Here is an 18,232-nt window from a genome sequence, read left to right as displayed (position 1 = left end):
AAAAATATGATCATTTCATAGTACAATGAATCTGAACAATAAAAATCGAATATAATAAAAGGGGTCTGGACAATTCATTTTAATATACTCTCTGTCTTTAAATATTTGACACCATTAACTTTTTAATATATGCTTGTCCGTTCATTTTATTTGATTTTTTTAAATAGGTAAAACTATATGTATATAAATATATAAAAGTATATTTAATAATAAATAAAATAAGATAAAAATAATTAATAATTAGGTAAATATTTTGAATATGACAAACAATCAAACATAAAAACAATATTAATGTCAAATATTTAGAAAGGTTGTAATTGATTTTATGTTTGATTTTTATAGGACGAAGGGAGCATGTGTGCGGATCACTTTGCCGGAACACGAGACTGGTAGCAGGGCTGGATCAGTCTTGACTTATGGGCCGTAATATACCATTGACTAGGGGGTTACACAGGCTTGCTCGGTCGTAATTGGACCGTTCGGAAGTCGTTTCCCGGCCCAAAACTGATGGGCCATTTAGCGAGTTTGATACTCTATCGGCTCTCGAAGGCGTAAAGTTGAGATTCCATATCAGTCGAAGGCGGAAACGACGGTCTCCCTAGCGACCTTGCCTGCTTTGCTCTGCCTGCCCTGCTCTCCCAGCAACGCCAACCCCGATGCTGGCCGCCGCCACCGCCTCCCTCCCCCCGCCGTTCCGCCGCGGTCGCCTGAGCACCTCTCATGGAGGCGGAGGTGTGTCCCGCCCTCTTCGCCTGCGCCTGCGGCGGAGGGCTTTGGTCTGCCGGGCGAACCTGCAGGACGACGCGCCGTTCGCCGCCGCCATCGGCGCCTGCCTGCTTGCCTCCCTCGTGCTCCCCGCGTCGAGAGGCCGCGGAGAGGAGGAGGAGGAAGGGGAGTTTGGCGCGACGGACACGAGGATGGGCGTCATGGGGATCATCTCCTTCCTGCCTTACTTCAACTGGCTGGTGAGAGCGTAAGCTATGTGTTGCTGCCCCTCTTTGCAGCTTCTGCTTAGATTTGACCTTTTTTTTTCATTTTTTTTTACATCACGGCTAGAGCTGGATCTTTGCGTGGCTGGACAGCGGGAAGCGGCGGTATCTGTTCTACGCCGCCGCATACTTGGCTCCGTATCTAAGGTTTGCAAATTTCGAACTATGAATTGCTAATCGGCTTTACCCTTTGTCAATTGTCATGCGTGATGCGGCTGGCTATGCACTGAGATAATTGAGTCTGTGGACTTTGCTGGCGTAGCTCCAGCCCGTGCACACGTTTGCATTGAGACTTCAACTTTGTAATGCATGGTTTCTAGGTAGCGGTTAGTAGCGTTACTTATGACTGGAGACTGGACCATCTCAGGTTGAGAAAATGCTTGCAAGAACCTATGGCAGTAGAGAATCTATAAAATTTAGTCTTAAAGTTTAGTCGTTTAGATGTTTAATAATCTCTTGGGCTTCCTTCGAGAAAGAATCAAATTAGTTCTTGTTTTATATGGACTGCTATTGGACACTTTATATGTGCTATAATATGGTGAACCTGTATAACTGTATTGCCTGCTCTTGTTTTATATGAACTTTTCTACACTTTATACTAGAATTTTTCCTGTCTTCTTGTTGGATACTGGACTTATGCTGTCTGCTAAGGTCACCAACAAAATTTGTCATTGATTTTCAGAACGAATTTATCACTGTCACCTGAAGAGAGCTGGCTGCCTATAGCTAGCATATTTGCCTGCATATTACATATTCAGGTCAGTGATCGAACTACACCAGTATTTAGGCAAGATAGCTTCTTTGCTGATAAATTTCCCCCTGCAGCTAGAGGCAAGCATCAGGAGTGGTGACATCGAGATGTTGACGTTCACTCAGAGAGCCTGGAGACAAATTTTCCCTAGTGCTCTGAAGAAGAAGGAAGCTCGGCATGGAAACAAAGGAAAATCAATCAGAAAGGTACTATGAAATGAGAGAATTTTTATAGTACTTGAGAAAGTATCTGAGGTATCAAATTTTCTAGTGTAAAACATTGATACCTCCAGGTACATTCAAGCATGATAAAATTGCCCAACAGTGCACTTATAATCTGGTCTCATGAACTCTGTTCAATTAATTTTTTTCAATCTTCTCCTGCAATTTTCCAGGGCAACGGTAGCAGAAGAATTCCATCGGCACATGAATCTAGAGAAAAGCTTCGGAATTCAGATATCTTCAAGAGAAAACTTGATGAAACGAACGACAAGAAACAAAACAAGTCAGATTGGAACTGAACTCAAGACGGCCTCGTTCTTTCTCTTGGCAAGATCAACATCCTTTCGGTGAACTCCTGTTGCTGTTTGCGAAACTGATGTGCAGTTACCAGATATCCTGTCCAATTAGACTTAGGTGTAGCTAGTCTTCAAGGTGACCCACGAGTTGTTGGATCGAGCAGGCAACCAGGCCAACCAGAGTGAGCCCGTGGTGTTTTTATGTTTCTGCTAATTATGTTTAATTGTTCGTAGCATTCAGCAAGAATAATTAACACTGCAGGGCTTGCTCGGTCTGAATTTCTGAATGAAAGTAGCCTAATTCCTGGTTTGTCCATTCTCTTGTCAGAAATCAGAGCAAGCCTATTTGGGTTCCTGTTGATTTCGGACGTGTGCATCTCTTGGTAACGTAGATTGGTCAGAGTATGTGCATGTCGAGGCTTGAGAACATATGTTAGGTGAGGTGTTGGAGAATTTGTTCCTGGATGCCAATCGTGGATATTGTTCTTAAAATGCACCCATGGCCACTATGGTTCTTCCGTTCTGTACACTTTTGCTGTCAGTGCGCGTCAGTTTCGTAATTGTAAGTCGTAACACAACTTGGACTCATCGTATTCGTTGATTAACAGACCACGGGACATTTATAGCCACTCGTTTGATGCTTCAATATGGAAACTATATAGATTCAAACGTCAAACTTATAGTTTAATTTACGTGGTAAATTTTCTTGCTCAGCTATACTAACATATATTACAACAGGAGGTCAACACGCTATGGACTTGTAACTTCTCAAACGAGCAATTGACAACTCTCCGGTATACTAGGCCCGCTATAACGCTCTATAATATGAGCCGTCGATCCAGTTTTATTAAAATGTTCATATCTATTTCTACCATCACCTCGCTTAATGACATTAGAAACGTGGAGGACACAATTGTCTAAAACAATATAGGCACGAAGGGGTAAAATTGTACATTTACCAAGTGTGGAAGGATGGGTCGCTGTGTACGTACTAGACAATGATACGATTTGATGAACGGATAAAAGTCTTCTACGTATAATTGATAAAATCCCAAATACCTGTTGGAAATATGGTTACAATTCGGCATATTTTAATCTAAAATATTAAGACAATAAGCATGACGTTTTCAGGAAATAAACTAGCGAGCAAGAAATGTAAACCTAAGATGATGCTTAGTATAGAATAAGCATAGACATTCATCTGAACAAAAAGCAATGAAACCATTGCTTCCAACAGTAGCATGTAAGAAACGAATATGAACATAGAGAGGGAACCGTTATACCCTGAGAATGACCGTAATTGAGGCAGAATTGCTTTCATTGGTGTCGTTTTCGTTTAAGGCAAAATTGCCACCTCCGTTGTTGCCGCCTCCTTGCGCCTACCCAACCGACCCCACCTCAACTAGTCCAAAAGGGATTTCCAATAGCTCCCTATTTAAGTTGAGCTTCTTCACTTTTAATGTCTAAGGTGTTATTATTGTCTTTAATATTTATTGTGGGCTATTGAGATCTTAATTGGATTAAATTGAGCGTAGCCTATTTATTCCAACAATACCAACATTAGCCCTAATAACTAAGCGAAATATCGGTAAGCTGCTATAAACCGACGATTCAAATATATTCTGATGGTGGTACGATACTAACACTAGAGAGTACCACTATGTTTCTCTCGTTATACATATACAATGATCAAATTTTGGAACACACACTTCCTCGTACCTCAAGTCTTGTGTAAAGTGGACGATCGGATCGAGCCTCGCGCAGGATCAAACGGCCTAAGAAGATAGGGACCAACACAGAATTAGCGAACTTCGGAGTTTTTTCTGCAATTTTTGTGCAAAAATTCGCCAACATGGCACGGCTGCACATTCTCCATCCCCACGGCGTTCAGGTAATTTAATACCCCGTATTTCATCTCATCAAGTTTAGTTTTGTTGGATGGATATATATGAACTCTCGGCCGCCGACTGTCCAGCTAGCAAAACGAATGAAAAGCTACATTCTTGGGCCGTATCGCGTAATTGGGCCGCTTCGAGACCGGAACTGTAGGCGAGTGGATAAGGCCCGATTACAATATTCCTTTTCCCAGGCCTTACCTAATGGGCCTAACTGACCAGCCAGTGGGGCCCACTTGGCAGTCTCGTCCTTCGATAAACCCCAGAACCCGCGTCCTCTAACCATCGCTCCCCCAGCCTCGCCGCGCGGCCGCACCTCGTCCCCCGCCGCCGCCGCACGCGCTCGCTCGCTCGTACAGCCATGGGGAGATCGTCGTCGGCGACGGCGGCGGGAAGTAAGAAGCGGAAGTCCAAAACGGGAGCTCTAACCCTAGGCGAGGTGAAGTCGATTGGCCAGGAGCTCCTCACCTCGCGCGCCCACCTCAACCACGTCCCCGCCCTCCTCGCGCTACTCTCCCCCACCGCGCCGCTCGACCTCGCCCTGGAGGCGCTCATCTCTCTCCAGTCGTTCTTCGTGCCGCTCCTCCCTTCCATCCCCTCCTCCGCCACGGCCGCTGCGGCCGTGGGAGATGCAGACCCCGAGCTCGTGTTTAGGTCCTGGCTGCGGAAGCGGTTCGATGAGCTCGTTGCCGCGCTCGTCGAGTTCGCCGTGTCTCCGCACAGCGACGAGGCAATCAGGGTGAGTCCTGCATCAGCTGTTATTCATTTGCATATTCGATTAATGTGCATAGGTTCGATAGGAATGTTCCTTTGTTCACGGTAGGATCTGGCACTCGATGCGCTCATGGATTTCGCGAAGCTGGGGAAGGATGGGAGGTTCCAGTCGGCAATCTACCACAAGCTTCTCCACAACTTGGTGAGCTTTTCTCCTTTTCGCTATTGCATCGTTGTGAAATTGGGAAATATTATACAATCCACTAACATTGGAGGTGCTTTGGTTTTGGCATAGTTTACTGTTTCCTCGTTAAGTTTGTCTGTTTTTTTGTGCAGATTCATGGTACCGACTCGATTGATCCTTTGTTAGAATTGCTTGGCCCAAAGTATTTCAAATACGCTGATGTTTGGTATGCCATGGTTACCTTTTGAATAATTTCTTCTGTATTTTAGTGTCAGGTCATGGCAATTTCTATTTTGCGTCCTGGATATTGCTAACTTGTTAGGTATTATTTCTACAATATATATTTTTAAATGTTTTCTCGCAAAATACTTATTATTGTTCCATTTGCTTCTGTAGTTACTTTACTTACACTAGCATAGACAAGATCGCTAGCAGTATAGGCAATAAAACCACCGGTAATGCCATTTCTCTCCCTACGAACTACCCCTCCATTTTTTTATTTAACGCCATCGACTTTGGATCTATGTTTGACCGTTCATCTAATTCAAGTTTATTGTACAGATATGTAAAATTATAAGTCATGCTTAAAGTATCTTTTTTAAATAAATCAAATCACAATAAAATAATTAATATGTTAATTTTTTGAATGTAACAAATGGTTAAATGTAGACCTAAAAGTCAACGGTGTTAAATAAAAAAAGATGGAGGTACTATCTAACTTATAGTGCTTATTACAAACTGGTTACCACATTATATTCTTAATCAGGTTCTGAAAAGAATGGGTTGCATAATGGCAATGATGGAACTGAAGACAGGTATGCTTAAGCTCTTTTACATGATATATATATTTTAAATCATGAACTACGATTTGATGGCTGTGAGCACAAATTCATAAGCGTCACCTATGTTTGTCTGGCCTATGTAAGCTCTAAATTATATGGTATTGTGCATTGCGCCAAATTAATGTTTTAAATGCCTTCACGCCAAATGTTTTGCATTATTGCTTCTAAACGACTGGGAAACTGGGATATTCGTGTTGTAAAATTACATGTTCTATACTAAATATCTGCATGTTTAAGGAACAATTGGTGCTCTGATCTGTTGTTCCTGTGTTGATGTGTTCTTGCAAAGTACAATAGCACATGTTTTTCAAGTTTTTACCCCTGCAATGCCATTTGCAGAATTTCAGGTAGATCTTTGTTGTGATTTATTTTGATTGTATAATTGTTTGACAAATACATCTCACAGAACCTTTAATGGTATTTGCCAATGTCAATACACTTGACAACTTTTTTAGTCCTCTTTCTTATATTCTTCTGATCTTATCTCCTGCTTTAACAGAGGCCCTATTTATACACGCAATATATACAATACTTTGGCGCATATTCCTGCGTTGGATCTTCAGGAGTCAAAGTTTAATATGTGGAGTACTGTTGGTGAGTCTCTGACTATTTGAATGTTCTCCTTCACTTATCTCTGTTCCTTTTTATTTGTTGGTCTTTGTTTGCCCATGCCTGCAACAACGTAGGAATAGTGGTGTTACTCTGACTTCTTTTTTGTACTTTTGAAGGTCTTTCTTCCAAAGGTGAAAAGAACTCATCTGAGGTACTTCATATACAATTCATGAAGTAAACTGGATCTTCACCCTTGAGCTCAAATCTAGTGACTTAGCTTTGAGGTTTTGCAGGACTACTCTGCTACTTACATTAACAAAAAACTCAAATCAAAGCTCACGAAAGCCTGGATATCCTTTCTCAAGCTGCCACTTCCACTTGATGTGTACAAGGAGGTTAGTCTCTAATTTATCTCAAAGCAATTAGAGATGTGTGATGCTGCTATTCTTTTTCTCTTTGCTTGAAATCAGACCTTTCAATATTCCACAATAAGTAGCAATCTGGCAAATGCTTTGTCTTTAACTGTTTATGAATGGTATGAGGGTTGCATGTGAATCATCAGCACTCTTGCAACAATAATTTTTCTGAGGATGTAATTTACATATAGCCTTATGGACTATGTTTACTTGTAGATAATAACTTGATGGCCAATTAGGATGACAGAACCTATTGTTGTTACTGTTCTAGAGTGCTTGTTCTTGTTTTGCCATAGTGCCTTCTTTTAATGCGCATTTTTCTACCTCTGGTGAGTACTGAGTAGTGACGATCTATAAATTACAGGTCCTTGCAACAATTCATCAGAATGTAATTCCTTCAATGTCAAATCCAGCCATTTTGTGGTAGGTTATTTTCCATTTGGTTTGCATTTTTGTTTTTACACCACTGATAAAAATCCTATAATGTCTGTGTTTTGGTGTTGAAGTGATTTCTTGACTAGATCATACGATATTGGTGGTGTTATCAGTGTGATGGCCCTAAGTGGTCTTTTCATTCTTATGACACAACATGGTCTCGAGTATCCAAAATTCTATGACAAACTCTACGCACTACTGACTCCAGCTGTTTTCATGGCAAAACATCGGGCAGTTTTCTTGCAAGTAAGTAGCTTAATAAATATGGTGTTGTATTATCATCTTTTAATTAAGTATCATGTGAACTTGTGAAGTGTAAAATGAAATGGGCTTCTACCGTTATCTCCAATACTTTCTATTGTCATCTTAAAATGATTGGACTCATTATAGCCATTACAACTTGGGGCAATTGTTCTTACCACTGGTTTAAGTTGCAATTGTGATTTTACCCCTTCTTCTTTGGGTTCATGATTTTATCCCCGCTTTTTCAAACCGAAGCTCCGGCTTGACCCTGTTCCGTCAAGTCATCCTAATGAAGTAAATTCAAAGGTGAAAAAATATGTGTCTCTAACACCCACAAAGGCTTTTATTTTACTTTTCTTAATTAGTTTTGTTGGTTTTAAAAACAAATCACAAACCCTAAAAAGCAGGGATACAATCACAATTGCAATCCAAAATGGGGGTAGAAACACAATTGCCCCAAGGCTAAGGATTTCTTGCATGTTTAATAAAGCTATTTTTTTGTTTAATATACTTAGGTAGGTATTAGGCATTGACCACTCGTTAGGCAGAACAGTCTCGGAATTCCCATTCTTGGTGTGATAACTGATAATGCCAAGATTTTTTTTTTTTTTGAGAAACGGATGGCAAGTCCTCACCTGTTTCCATTAAAGAAACACGTCATACAGCAGTTCGCAGGCAGCATAGGGGGAGAAAAACAAAGACATCCTAAGACGGAGACACACCCCTGGCCATTGCTGAATATCTCCAAACTGGTGCCATCCCACCACATGAATACTCCAGCTCAAGTCAGGCAGGGACAGATTTTGTGGCTACACAAATAAGCAGTCCAGGACTTGGGCAAAGACAAATTCCTTCACTCCCTTGCCCTGGTGGGCCTTCCAAGTTCCTCTCTGTTATGACTCCAGCATCTTGGGTTGTCTTACCCATCCAAACCGAAACCTGAAGATCTCACTTAACATTTGCTTTAACAGTTGCAACCCCAGCTCCAGTCTTTTTCTGCTTCCCTCCCACTTCTGCAATGGTAACCAGGATTCAATCCAATAGCAAATATAATGAATCATGTCAGTTGGTTCGCTAGGAAGTTATATTGAAACGTGCCACGTTTCTGGTTTTCCAAACAGTCCATAAAACTGCCATTTTTCCTACCCCAATGGAGTCTCTGAACTCAGCTGTAAAACCAAGGAGCCAACCCCCAAGCATATGTCTGATATTATTGATGGATTTTAGGTCAAAAGCACAATAGACTACATTCCAGATAAAACAAACCAGGGGACATTGCAAGAAAATATGATTGCAAGTCTCCCTGCCATAACATGATTGTCATTTAGAGGCTTTGCCCTTCCACCCCCTTTTAAGCAAATTATCTTTTAGGACAACCCAAGCAAAAAAATAAATAAATCATTGACACCTTATATTTCCACAATTTTTTGAAACGAAAGGGGGCTTTTGTAGTTTGAGTACTCTATAAAAGGATTTAGCAGTGAAGTGTCCATTTGCTGTGAGATTCCAGATCATCTCATTTTTTCGGTCACTTAGAGTTTCCTTCAGCTCATTTAACATTCTGTCCCAGCAGGCTTTCTTTTCCCTAGCCAACCTTCTTCTGTAATTAATGTTCCTTAATCCCCCTTGAAAATGTTTGCTACAGTTTTCTCCTTAAAGAAGCTGACTTGGTAAAGAGTTTTGATCATGCAAAAGGTTTATACCAGTTATGCTATATTATTAGACTTGTTGGTTAGTAAACCTGATGCGTGCAGCCTCCAAAATCCAAATACACCTTTTGTTGTGTTTTATCCATGGGATTGGGAAATAGGAACCAAGGAAGGTGTGTAATACCAATTTTGGTATTCTTTGTCGCTCGCCGTGGATTGAAGCCATTCAGGACAATTCCATGAGTGTGGAGAAAGAGATGGCACTTTTTTTTTAGAACACAGGACAACATAGACGCTCACTACACATGCACACTCTCCCCTAAGAAATGCACACATACAAACCCTACTCCTATGAGCACCTCCAAAGACTGGCCAACAAACTCTAGAGATGAACGAAGCCACTACAGACACCTCGCTGTTGACAGGTACGGTAGATATTAGCGATGGCACTTGACGCCCTTAATTCATGTAGACCCACAGGTGCAATTAAGTGAATCAAGGAACTGAATTGTCACGCATCATTTTTGGACCCTGAACCACCAATCTTCAATCCACGAATCTACTTATCCAGGTTGAATTCATTGTAATGCAAGCTATGCTGCAATGAAATTGAATTGATCATAATTTTCTTCTTAAGAACTTTTTTCTTATTCTTACCATCTAATTATGCCTTACATTACAATTGACTTCTTTTATTTCAGCTTCTGGATGCATGTCTGAAGTCGTCATATCTTCCTGCATACCTTGCTGCTGCGTTTGCAAAAAGATTGAGTAGACTCACTCTTTCAGCTCCACCTGCTGGCGTTCTTATTATTATTGCTTTAATTCATAATCTGCTGCGGAGGCACCCGTCAATTAATTTTTTGGTTCATTGGGTATGTTACTTATTGTCCATACATAGAAATATGGATTGATATTCCAGTGGGTGGCAACTTTGTGCCTGCAAAATAAATCGTGTCTTGTTCATTTAGTATATAATCCACATTCTGTCTTTTTTTGTGTTGTTTCATATGCTAGTAATGCTCACTTTGTATACTTTTCAGGAAATTGATGCAAATGATTCTGAAACGGCTAAAGATGCTAATCAAAGTAAGAAGGTTGGCACTGATCCTTTCAACAATGAAGAGGCTGACCCTGCAAAGTCTGGTGCAATGCGTAAGTTGTATCAGATATATTTTTATTCTTTTCATTCATTTCTTTTCCTTGGAATCGTAATTAGCAACTACTATGTTCAGTTCCCCATAGATCCATGTAAGGAACATGCATGCATGTGCATTTGGTGGTGAGTGTGGGTCATGTGTATCAGTGTATCCACTCTAGGAAAGTTGTCAACTGCGTTCTGCATACCATGTACTAATAATTGATAATACACAACACAGGAAGTTCTTTATGGGAAATAGACACACTACGCCATCATTACTCTCCTGCTGTTTCGAGGTAACAGGAAGATATCTTAATGCTCTGTTTCCATGACATTTACTTTTCTTCTTTGATTTCCTTGTGATATTGCTGCCAGATTTGTTGCTTCTCTCGAAAATGATCTCACTGTTCGGGCCAAAACCACTGAGATGAAAATAACAGACTTTAGTTCAGGCTCCTATGCAACAGTTTTCAGAGACGAGGTATGTCTTTACGGTACCTTACACCTGTAAGCATGCTCATGTATTACACCAATACAAATATCAGGGATACGTTCCTCCAAACACACCTTTCACAAGATTCAGGGGTCGACGTAGGATAAAAAATGACTGGGGCATGCATCTATACCTCATAAAACAGTTAGAAAGCCAAATAAAACTCATCTCATTACAACTTATAAAAACTCTAGGATATTACCATCTTTTTCTATTAGGGTTATGGTCATAGGTCATACTACTATGAATATATCTAACATAAATTTGACTGGGTCGCACCCATCATGTATACATTAAATCCGCCGCTGACTAGATTCACCCTCTTTTCCATGCATATACATGTGAATCATGTTGAATTTGTTTTCCAAATAAACTGAATCCAACAAAACCTGCTTGTTTCTGGAGTTATCGTTAAACCAATAGAGTCATGTCACTCAGTCTTATCCGTTGCCATTTGAGTGTCTATTATTAATGATCAATAGGAATTTGCTAAAATTTTCCAACCTTGGTTTCTGAATTGTAGGTACGGCGGCGGATAAAACAAGTTCCCCTTGCTTTCTACAGAACTACGCCAATTTGTTTATTTCAAGAGTCAGATTTTCCTGGATGGACTTTTAGAGATCGATCGAAAAACATGGCAGAAACTAGTGTAGAAGGCAATGTGATCGGTACGGTAGGTATTAGCGACAGCTCGCCCGCCAAAAGGTTGCGATTGGAGGCCTGAGTAGGAGGGGGGGGGGGGGGGGGGGGGGGGCAGACAGGGTGTAAAATCTTGATCCATGTTTTGGACCGTTCGAGAGAGGGGGACCATTGGGCTGTTGTATGGCCTACAATTTTACTTTCATGTTGTGTTTTTAACATATTGGAAACAATTGCGAATCCAAGTTATTTTTACTTTTTGGCCGTCCACAAGTGTTGTAGGTTTTGAGCTGAAAGGAGTGAATTATAAATTATAGAGTAATTGCCGTTTATCTTAATCATGTGTTCAAATTGTGGACAATCAATATTTAATCAATCCCTGTGGCCCTTTTTTTAATGATCTCCGTGGGCCTATCTTGCCAACAATCCTCCTAATGTAACAGGCTGGATACAGGATACTACTGTTGTATACTCGTGTCGTTTTGACTTTTGAGGAAAACGATATGCAAGTGACTTGGTTTAGACTTTAGGATGCTTGAGGCTATCATTGCTCGTTGATATTTATCATCCGTACATCTACATTAAGACGATTTCCATCTTCAGAAGTAAATCGGATGGTCCATTTTCATTCCTTTCTATTAGATCTTTAGAAAGATGCTTCTGAAATATCTATGCTGACTCGTCTTTATTGAGTGTTAGTTAACAAACTGTATGTAGTATATACCAGGAAAAGAAACACGTTAGAAAGAGCATGTCGTTATCAGAACTCGGAAGAGGGTGCTGCATGCCATTTGCAAGGATCCAAGACCAAAATGACCGTGAAGCGTGAAAGAATGTGGAATTGAACGAAGATGCTACAAGTTTCTTAGCTGTTGGATGTGGTTGCCGGGCCCAACGTCGTCTTCAGTGGATGAATCAGCTTGTGTTGTTTATCGCCAAGTTATTGTGCTGATGCTGTTGTTGTTCTTGACCTTTTCAGGTATGTATCTGTGTTTGGATCGTCAAACGATACTGTCCATACGAATGCGTAAGCTACTAAGCTCGATATGAGCAGCAGTGCAGGTATGCTTAAGCTTGTAATCGTGTTTGTTTGCTTGCAAAAGTGTGTGTTTGCAGAGTCCTTATTCTGCACTCGCACAGATGGGGTCTTTCTGTCCCTGTGGATGATTCGACCTGACGAGATTTGACAGGTACGCAGATAACGAATGCTCTACCACAAATTCATACTAGTTCAGACTAGTAATACTCCGTATTACATATCACATGCATAAAAGCGATGTAGAATGTAGATGCATTTACCATCGCTACGCTTTCGTCTTCCAAGTTCCAACCACATGTTTGACGTGAGGGCCTGAATATTTTCTGAAAAAAAAAGAATAGGTAATGCTCTTATTGTGATAATTAGTGTCTGGCCTGAGAAAGTGACACCTAGGGAGTAGGGACACTGTCGTAATAGTATTTCAGATGGTCATTTGCTCATTAGTATCTGGGCTCCAAGACAGTTGCCATGACATAGCTAGGCGAACTGCAACTCTGCAAGCGAGGTCTCGAGAAACTGAAACAGAACCCTCCGTTGTGCCACATTTGGTGAGGCTTCGCGAGGTCAGCAGAATTGCTCTTGTTCACACAGGCTGCCGATTCTTCACACATATCTCGTGTCATCCGAGCAGAGGCAACTATCTACCAATAAGGTTGCTTCAGACCCAAATGGTAAGAGAACTGTACCTGATTCTACATAAAGAAAAGGGGAAAGGAAGATGCTCCATGAGCTATTGTTTGTTTAATCTCCATGCGCCACGCTCTTCACTTATAGCCGATCATCTTGGCACAATAGCTCATTAAAAAGTCACTGGTCGAGTTCATCTCAGCTGCTCTTCTTCTGTGTCTTTCTCTCTTTATTTGAAACGAATCTTCTGTTTTTTTTCTTATCGTTTTGGTGGCGTCTTCCAAGTGCTTGTTCCTGAAGAATGTCTTTTTTTGTTCTGTTGCCTGTTGGGCCTCAGTTCTTGTTAATTTATGATATATATTGCTCCGTTACTTGGGGTTCTTGCTTTCTAATCTGTACGTTGTAGCTGTGCTTAACAGGCATCGTCAGGAATTTTTCCTCCGCTGTTCCAGCATGTGTGAAAGGCTGAAAGGGGAATTCCAAAAGGACACTCCAATAATCCTCTAGGGTCACTTGTTCACCATGAAGTTCATTTTCCATCTGTTCGGCATTTTGTGCTGTCTGTGTTCTTGCGCGCAAAGCAAAACCATGTCTAGGAGGCCCGATTCAGTGAGTATTGGAGCTCAATTCGCACGGAATTCAACAATCGGGAGAGTTGCTGCAGTTGCCGTCGCTGCTGCTATCAATGACATCAACAATGATTCAAGTATCCTACCGGGCACAAAACTGGATGTTCGGATGCATGATTCCAGCTGCAACCGTTTTCTTGGCATTGTGCAAGGTAATCCATTGGTGTTTTTTCTGGCACTGACTCAAGCAGACAACAGTATGATCCACATATACATAACACAACTAATTTCTTCCTTTGCATGTATCAGCCTTGCAATTCATGGAGAAAGATACTGTTGCAATCATCGGCCCGTTGTCTTCTACCACCGCCCATGTCCTTTCTCACCTTGCAAATGAACTCCATGTACCGCTGATGTCCTTTTCTGCAACTGATCCAACTCTCTCATCACTTGAATATCCGTTCTTTGTGCGGACTACTGTTAGTGATCAATTTCAAATGACTGCTATCGCTGACTTAGTTCAGTATTATGGCTGGAAGCAAGTTACAACCATATTTGTGGATAACGATTATGGAAGAAATGGAATATCCTCTTTAGGTGATGAACTTTCCAAGAGGCGATCTAAGATCTTGTATAAAGCTGCATTCAGGCCAGGAGCGACCAACAATGAGATTGCTGATGTGCTGATCAAGGTTGCAATGATGGAGTCTCGGGTCATCATCCTGCATGCAAATCCCGATTCTGGACTTGTGGTATTCCAGCAAGCGCTCAAACTTGGCATGACATCCAGTGGGTATGTGTGGATTGCAACAGATTGGCTCACTTCATACCTTGATCCATCGGTACATCTCGACTTTGGATTACTGAGCACAATGCAGGGTATTCTTACATTGCGTCACCATACTGAAAATACCAGAAGGAAGAGTATGCTGTATTCAAAATGGAATGAATTGCTGAAGGAGGATAGTGGTCACAGCAGATTCTTGCTTAGCACTTATGGCCTGTATGCTTATGATACTGTCTGGGTTCTTGCTCATGCGCTGGATGCATTTTTCAATAAAGGCGGAAACATTTCTTTCTCACCTGATCCCAAACTACATGAAATTTCAGGAGGAGGGTTGAATTTGGATGCGTTGAGTATCTTTGATGGAGGACAGCTGCTACTAGAAAGTATCTACCAAGTAAACTTTATGGGTGCAACTGGCCCAGTAAGATTTGATTCAGGTGGCAATCTTATACAGCCTGCATATGATATTGTCAATATAGTAGGTTCTGGTTTGCGAACAATTGGTTATTGGTCCAACTATTCTGGGCTATCGGTTATATCTCCTGAGACTCTCTACATGAAACCAGCAAATCGTGCGAGAGAATCTCAGAAACTCCATGATGTGATCTGGCCAGGTGATACTATAAAAAGGCCTCGGGGATGGGTGTTTCCTAACAATGGAAATGAACTAAGAATTGGAGTCCCCAATAGGGTAAGTTACCGTCAATTTGTATCAGCTGATAGTGAAACTGGAATGGTGCGGGGATTCTGTATTGATGTGTTTGTTGCTGCAACAAACTTGTTAGCGTATCCAGTTCCTTATAGGCTTATACCTTTCGGAAACGGCAGTGAGAATCCAAGCTATATGGAGCTTATCAATAAAATTCTAACAGATGTAAGTCCTACCTCTGAAACTTGCATCATGCTATGGTTGACCAGTTGATGTGTATCATATGAGGTGTTCACTGTTAATCTTTTTCATGGCTAGGATTTTGATGCTGTGATAGGTGATGTAGCTATTGTCACAAATCGGACAAAGGTTGTTGATTTCACTCAGCCATATGTCGAGTCCGGGCTTGTGGTACTTACCTCTGTGAAGCCGCAGAGCTCGAATGGATGGGCCTTTCTGCAACCTTTCACTAACAAGATGTGGGCCGTCACAGGATTGTTCTTTCTTATCATAGGTACAGTAGTTTGGATGCTTGAACATAGAATCAATGATGATTTCCGCGGTCCTCCGGCAAAACAGATTATTACTGTGTTCTGGTAAGGCTATAATTCAGTTCATTTGTGTTCATCGCTCCGTACGATTCCTGCAAATATCATTCCATGTTTTGTGTCATCCTTATCCAGATTCTTGGACCATGCACTGGTTTTGTTTGCCTGACACTTGTTATACTTACCTTGCAGGTTCAGTTTCTCAACCCTGTTCTTCGCCCACAGTGAGTGAAACGCATAGCCTGTCACATTCTCAATTTCAATAACCAATATTAAAGTTTCCAGCTCATAAAGTTTTACTGTTTCTTCTCTGTCTATACAGGAGAGGACACCAGGAGCACTCTCGGCCGCTTCGTGATCATCATATGGCTGTTCGTTGTTCTGATCATCCAGTCGAGCTACACCGCCAGCCTGACCTCCATACTCACCGTGCAGCAGCTCACGTCGCCGATCACGGGGATCGACAGCTTGATCACCAGCGACGTTCCCATCGGGTTCCAGGTCGGCTCCTTTGCGGAGAACTACCTCGCGCAGGAGCTCGGCATTGCACACTCGAGGCTCAAGGCTCTCGGCTCACCGGATGAGTATAGGAACGCACTTGAGCTTGGCCCTAGTAAAGGTGGCGTCGCGGCCATCGTCGACGAGCGCCCCTACATTGAGCTCTTCTTGCATCAGAACCCCAACTTCGCGGTCGTGGGCTCCGAGTTCACCAAGAGCGGCTGGGGCTTCGTAAGTTCTCCTCTCTCCATGACTCCATCTTTTTTTTCTGTGAGTTTGACAGTTAGTTCCATGCGTTTTTTTTTTCTCATGGAACACTTGTGTACGATTTGCTAGGCGTTTCCGAGGGACTCGCCGCTGTCCGTCGACCTGTCGACGGCCATCCTGGAGCTGTCGGAGAACGGCGACCTGCAGAGGATCCACGACAAGTGGCTGGCGAGCGACATGTCGTCCATGTCGCAGCCCAACGAGGACTCGGACCGGCTGCAGGTGTACAGCTTCTCCGCGCTGTTCCTCATCTGTGGCCTCGCCTGCGTCTTCGCCCTCGCCATACACGCCTGCAACCTCTTCTACCAGTACTCCCGCCACGCCTCGGAGGACCCCGCCGCGCTGCAGCCGGCCACCGGCGACGGCGGCGGCCGCTCCCTCTCCCGGCGCAGCAAGCTCCAGTCCTTCCTGTCCTTCGCCGACAGCCGGGAGGCCGACATCCGGACGGCGTCCAAAGAGAGGGCGGCTGCTCTGGGAGGCAGTGGAGGCTCCATGAGCGGCGTCAGCTTCACGTCAAACGGCAGCACCAGCACCACCGCTTCATGCTAAAGCCATAATTTGCAGGGTTTTTTTTTCTTCTAATTTATCCTCGGTGTACGTAGTAATTTTGCCTCTCCTTGTGCTACAAAATTTGTAGAGATACGTAAGCACATTGGAGCAGCTTCAGTAACCTTTGCTGCGCTCCGGCGCTTAGTATAGCGAAATATAGCAGCTTGATTTCACTGAAACTGCACGGCCTACTGGTGATCATGGTGCATGATTTTAGCATGGATTGGGCTGGATTTATATTGTTTGGGCCTATTATAGAAGTTGTACGAGTTCCGACTCACTAACCTGTAGAAGACCACCAGCTCGAACTCGAGTCTCTCTGATTCTGGCCTCTGCGGCGTTTTTTCCATGTTCCGTCCGTCCCAAAATAAATCAACTTTTTCAGTCTGTTAGATATAATGTTTAATTCTTCGTCTTATTAAAAATTTTTTATGATTAATAATTTTATTTTTATTAGATGATAAAACATGAATAGTAATTTATGTGCGACTAATCTTTTTAAAATTTTTTGAAATTTTTCAAATAAGATGGATAGTCAAATGATCGACAAAAAACCGAAAAGCTGGTTTTTTTGAACGGAAGGAGTAAGCTGGATTGATAGTGGAGGCACGAGCCTATGACGAGGCGTTGAGGATGAGCATGATACGCTCATCCGTCTCGGCTCAGGCACAGCTCTTCTTCACTGAGAGCTTGGACCGACGTACTTGCAAATAAAAAATAATATAAAATTAAAGGCTAAAAAATAACCTATGATAAAATTCATCTAAACTATTATGAATTTAATGTTAAAATTTAAATTTTAATCTATAAACATAAATAAAAGCAAAAGTGAAAAAGATGGAATGTCAATCTCTCGTCCCATTGGTCGTTTGCTCGTGACCGTGAGTTGTCCATAGACTAGAGCTATAAAGACGAGCTCGTGGTGCCACACTATTCCAAATAGCTGGATGGTGTACAGACAACAGCAGATACATTCATGTCTCTGCATTGTGCAACACGTACGCACTCTTCGTACATCCTACAGTTCTCTTAAAACTGTGGAAGTGTGGATTATCATCTACGGCAGCCTACTGTACTGGAAAGGAGAGAGTGACGGTGCTTGTTATACCACTAGTAGCTAACCTGCCATGTTCGTGTGTTCCCTCGTAAACTCTGAAAAGAGATACCGAAAGGAAGTTACATAACACAAAAGGCCAACCAGAGAAGCGCCAAGAGCACTACGCCGACGAAGAATCAAAC

General features: G+C 42.2%; 2 protein-coding genes across 2 annotated transcripts; both read left to right on the top strand.

Annotated features, from left to right (window-relative positions):
- Positions 1–601: 601 nt before the first annotated feature.
- On the top strand, positions 602–2,877 carry LOC102717425. The gene is made up of 5 exons (XM_040523367.1): positions 602–965; positions 1,057–1,136; positions 1,672–1,747; positions 1,815–1,946; positions 2,135–2,877. Exons 1-5 carry the CDS (start codon positions 657–659, stop codon positions 2,258–2,260), a joined length of 723 nt encoding a protein of 240 aa, XP_040379301.1. The 5' UTR covers positions 602–656; the 3' UTR covers positions 2,261–2,877.
- Positions 2,878–4,428: 1,551 nt separating this feature from the next.
- LOC102721547 (glutamate receptor 3.1) lies at positions 4,429–17,172 on the top strand. The gene is made up of 22 exons (XM_040523237.1): positions 4,429–4,891; positions 4,976–5,068; positions 5,203–5,276; positions 5,447–5,505; positions 5,817–5,865; positions 6,392–6,486; positions 6,621–6,655; positions 6,738–6,839; positions 7,225–7,283; positions 7,367–7,541; positions 9,889–10,062; positions 10,231–10,342; positions 10,567–10,624; positions 10,704–10,809; positions 11,345–11,539; positions 12,440–12,487; positions 13,634–13,907; positions 14,005–15,356; positions 15,450–15,727; positions 15,872–15,903; positions 16,002–16,408; positions 16,514–17,172. The coding sequence occupies exons 1-22, from the start codon at positions 4,514–4,516 to the stop codon at positions 16,991–16,993; spliced, it is 4,635 nt and encodes a 1,544-aa protein (XP_040379171.1). The 5' UTR covers positions 4,429–4,513; the 3' UTR covers positions 16,994–17,172.
- The last annotated feature ends 1,060 nt before the right edge of the window (positions 17,173–18,232 follow it).

This window comes from Oryza brachyantha, chromosome 4 (assembly GCF_000231095.2).
Source record: "Oryza brachyantha chromosome 4, ObraRS2, whole genome shotgun sequence".
Taxonomy (NCBI): Eukaryota; Viridiplantae; Streptophyta; class Magnoliopsida; order Poales; family Poaceae; genus Oryza; species Oryza brachyantha.
This window is presented reverse-complemented; position numbering and strand designations above follow the sequence as displayed.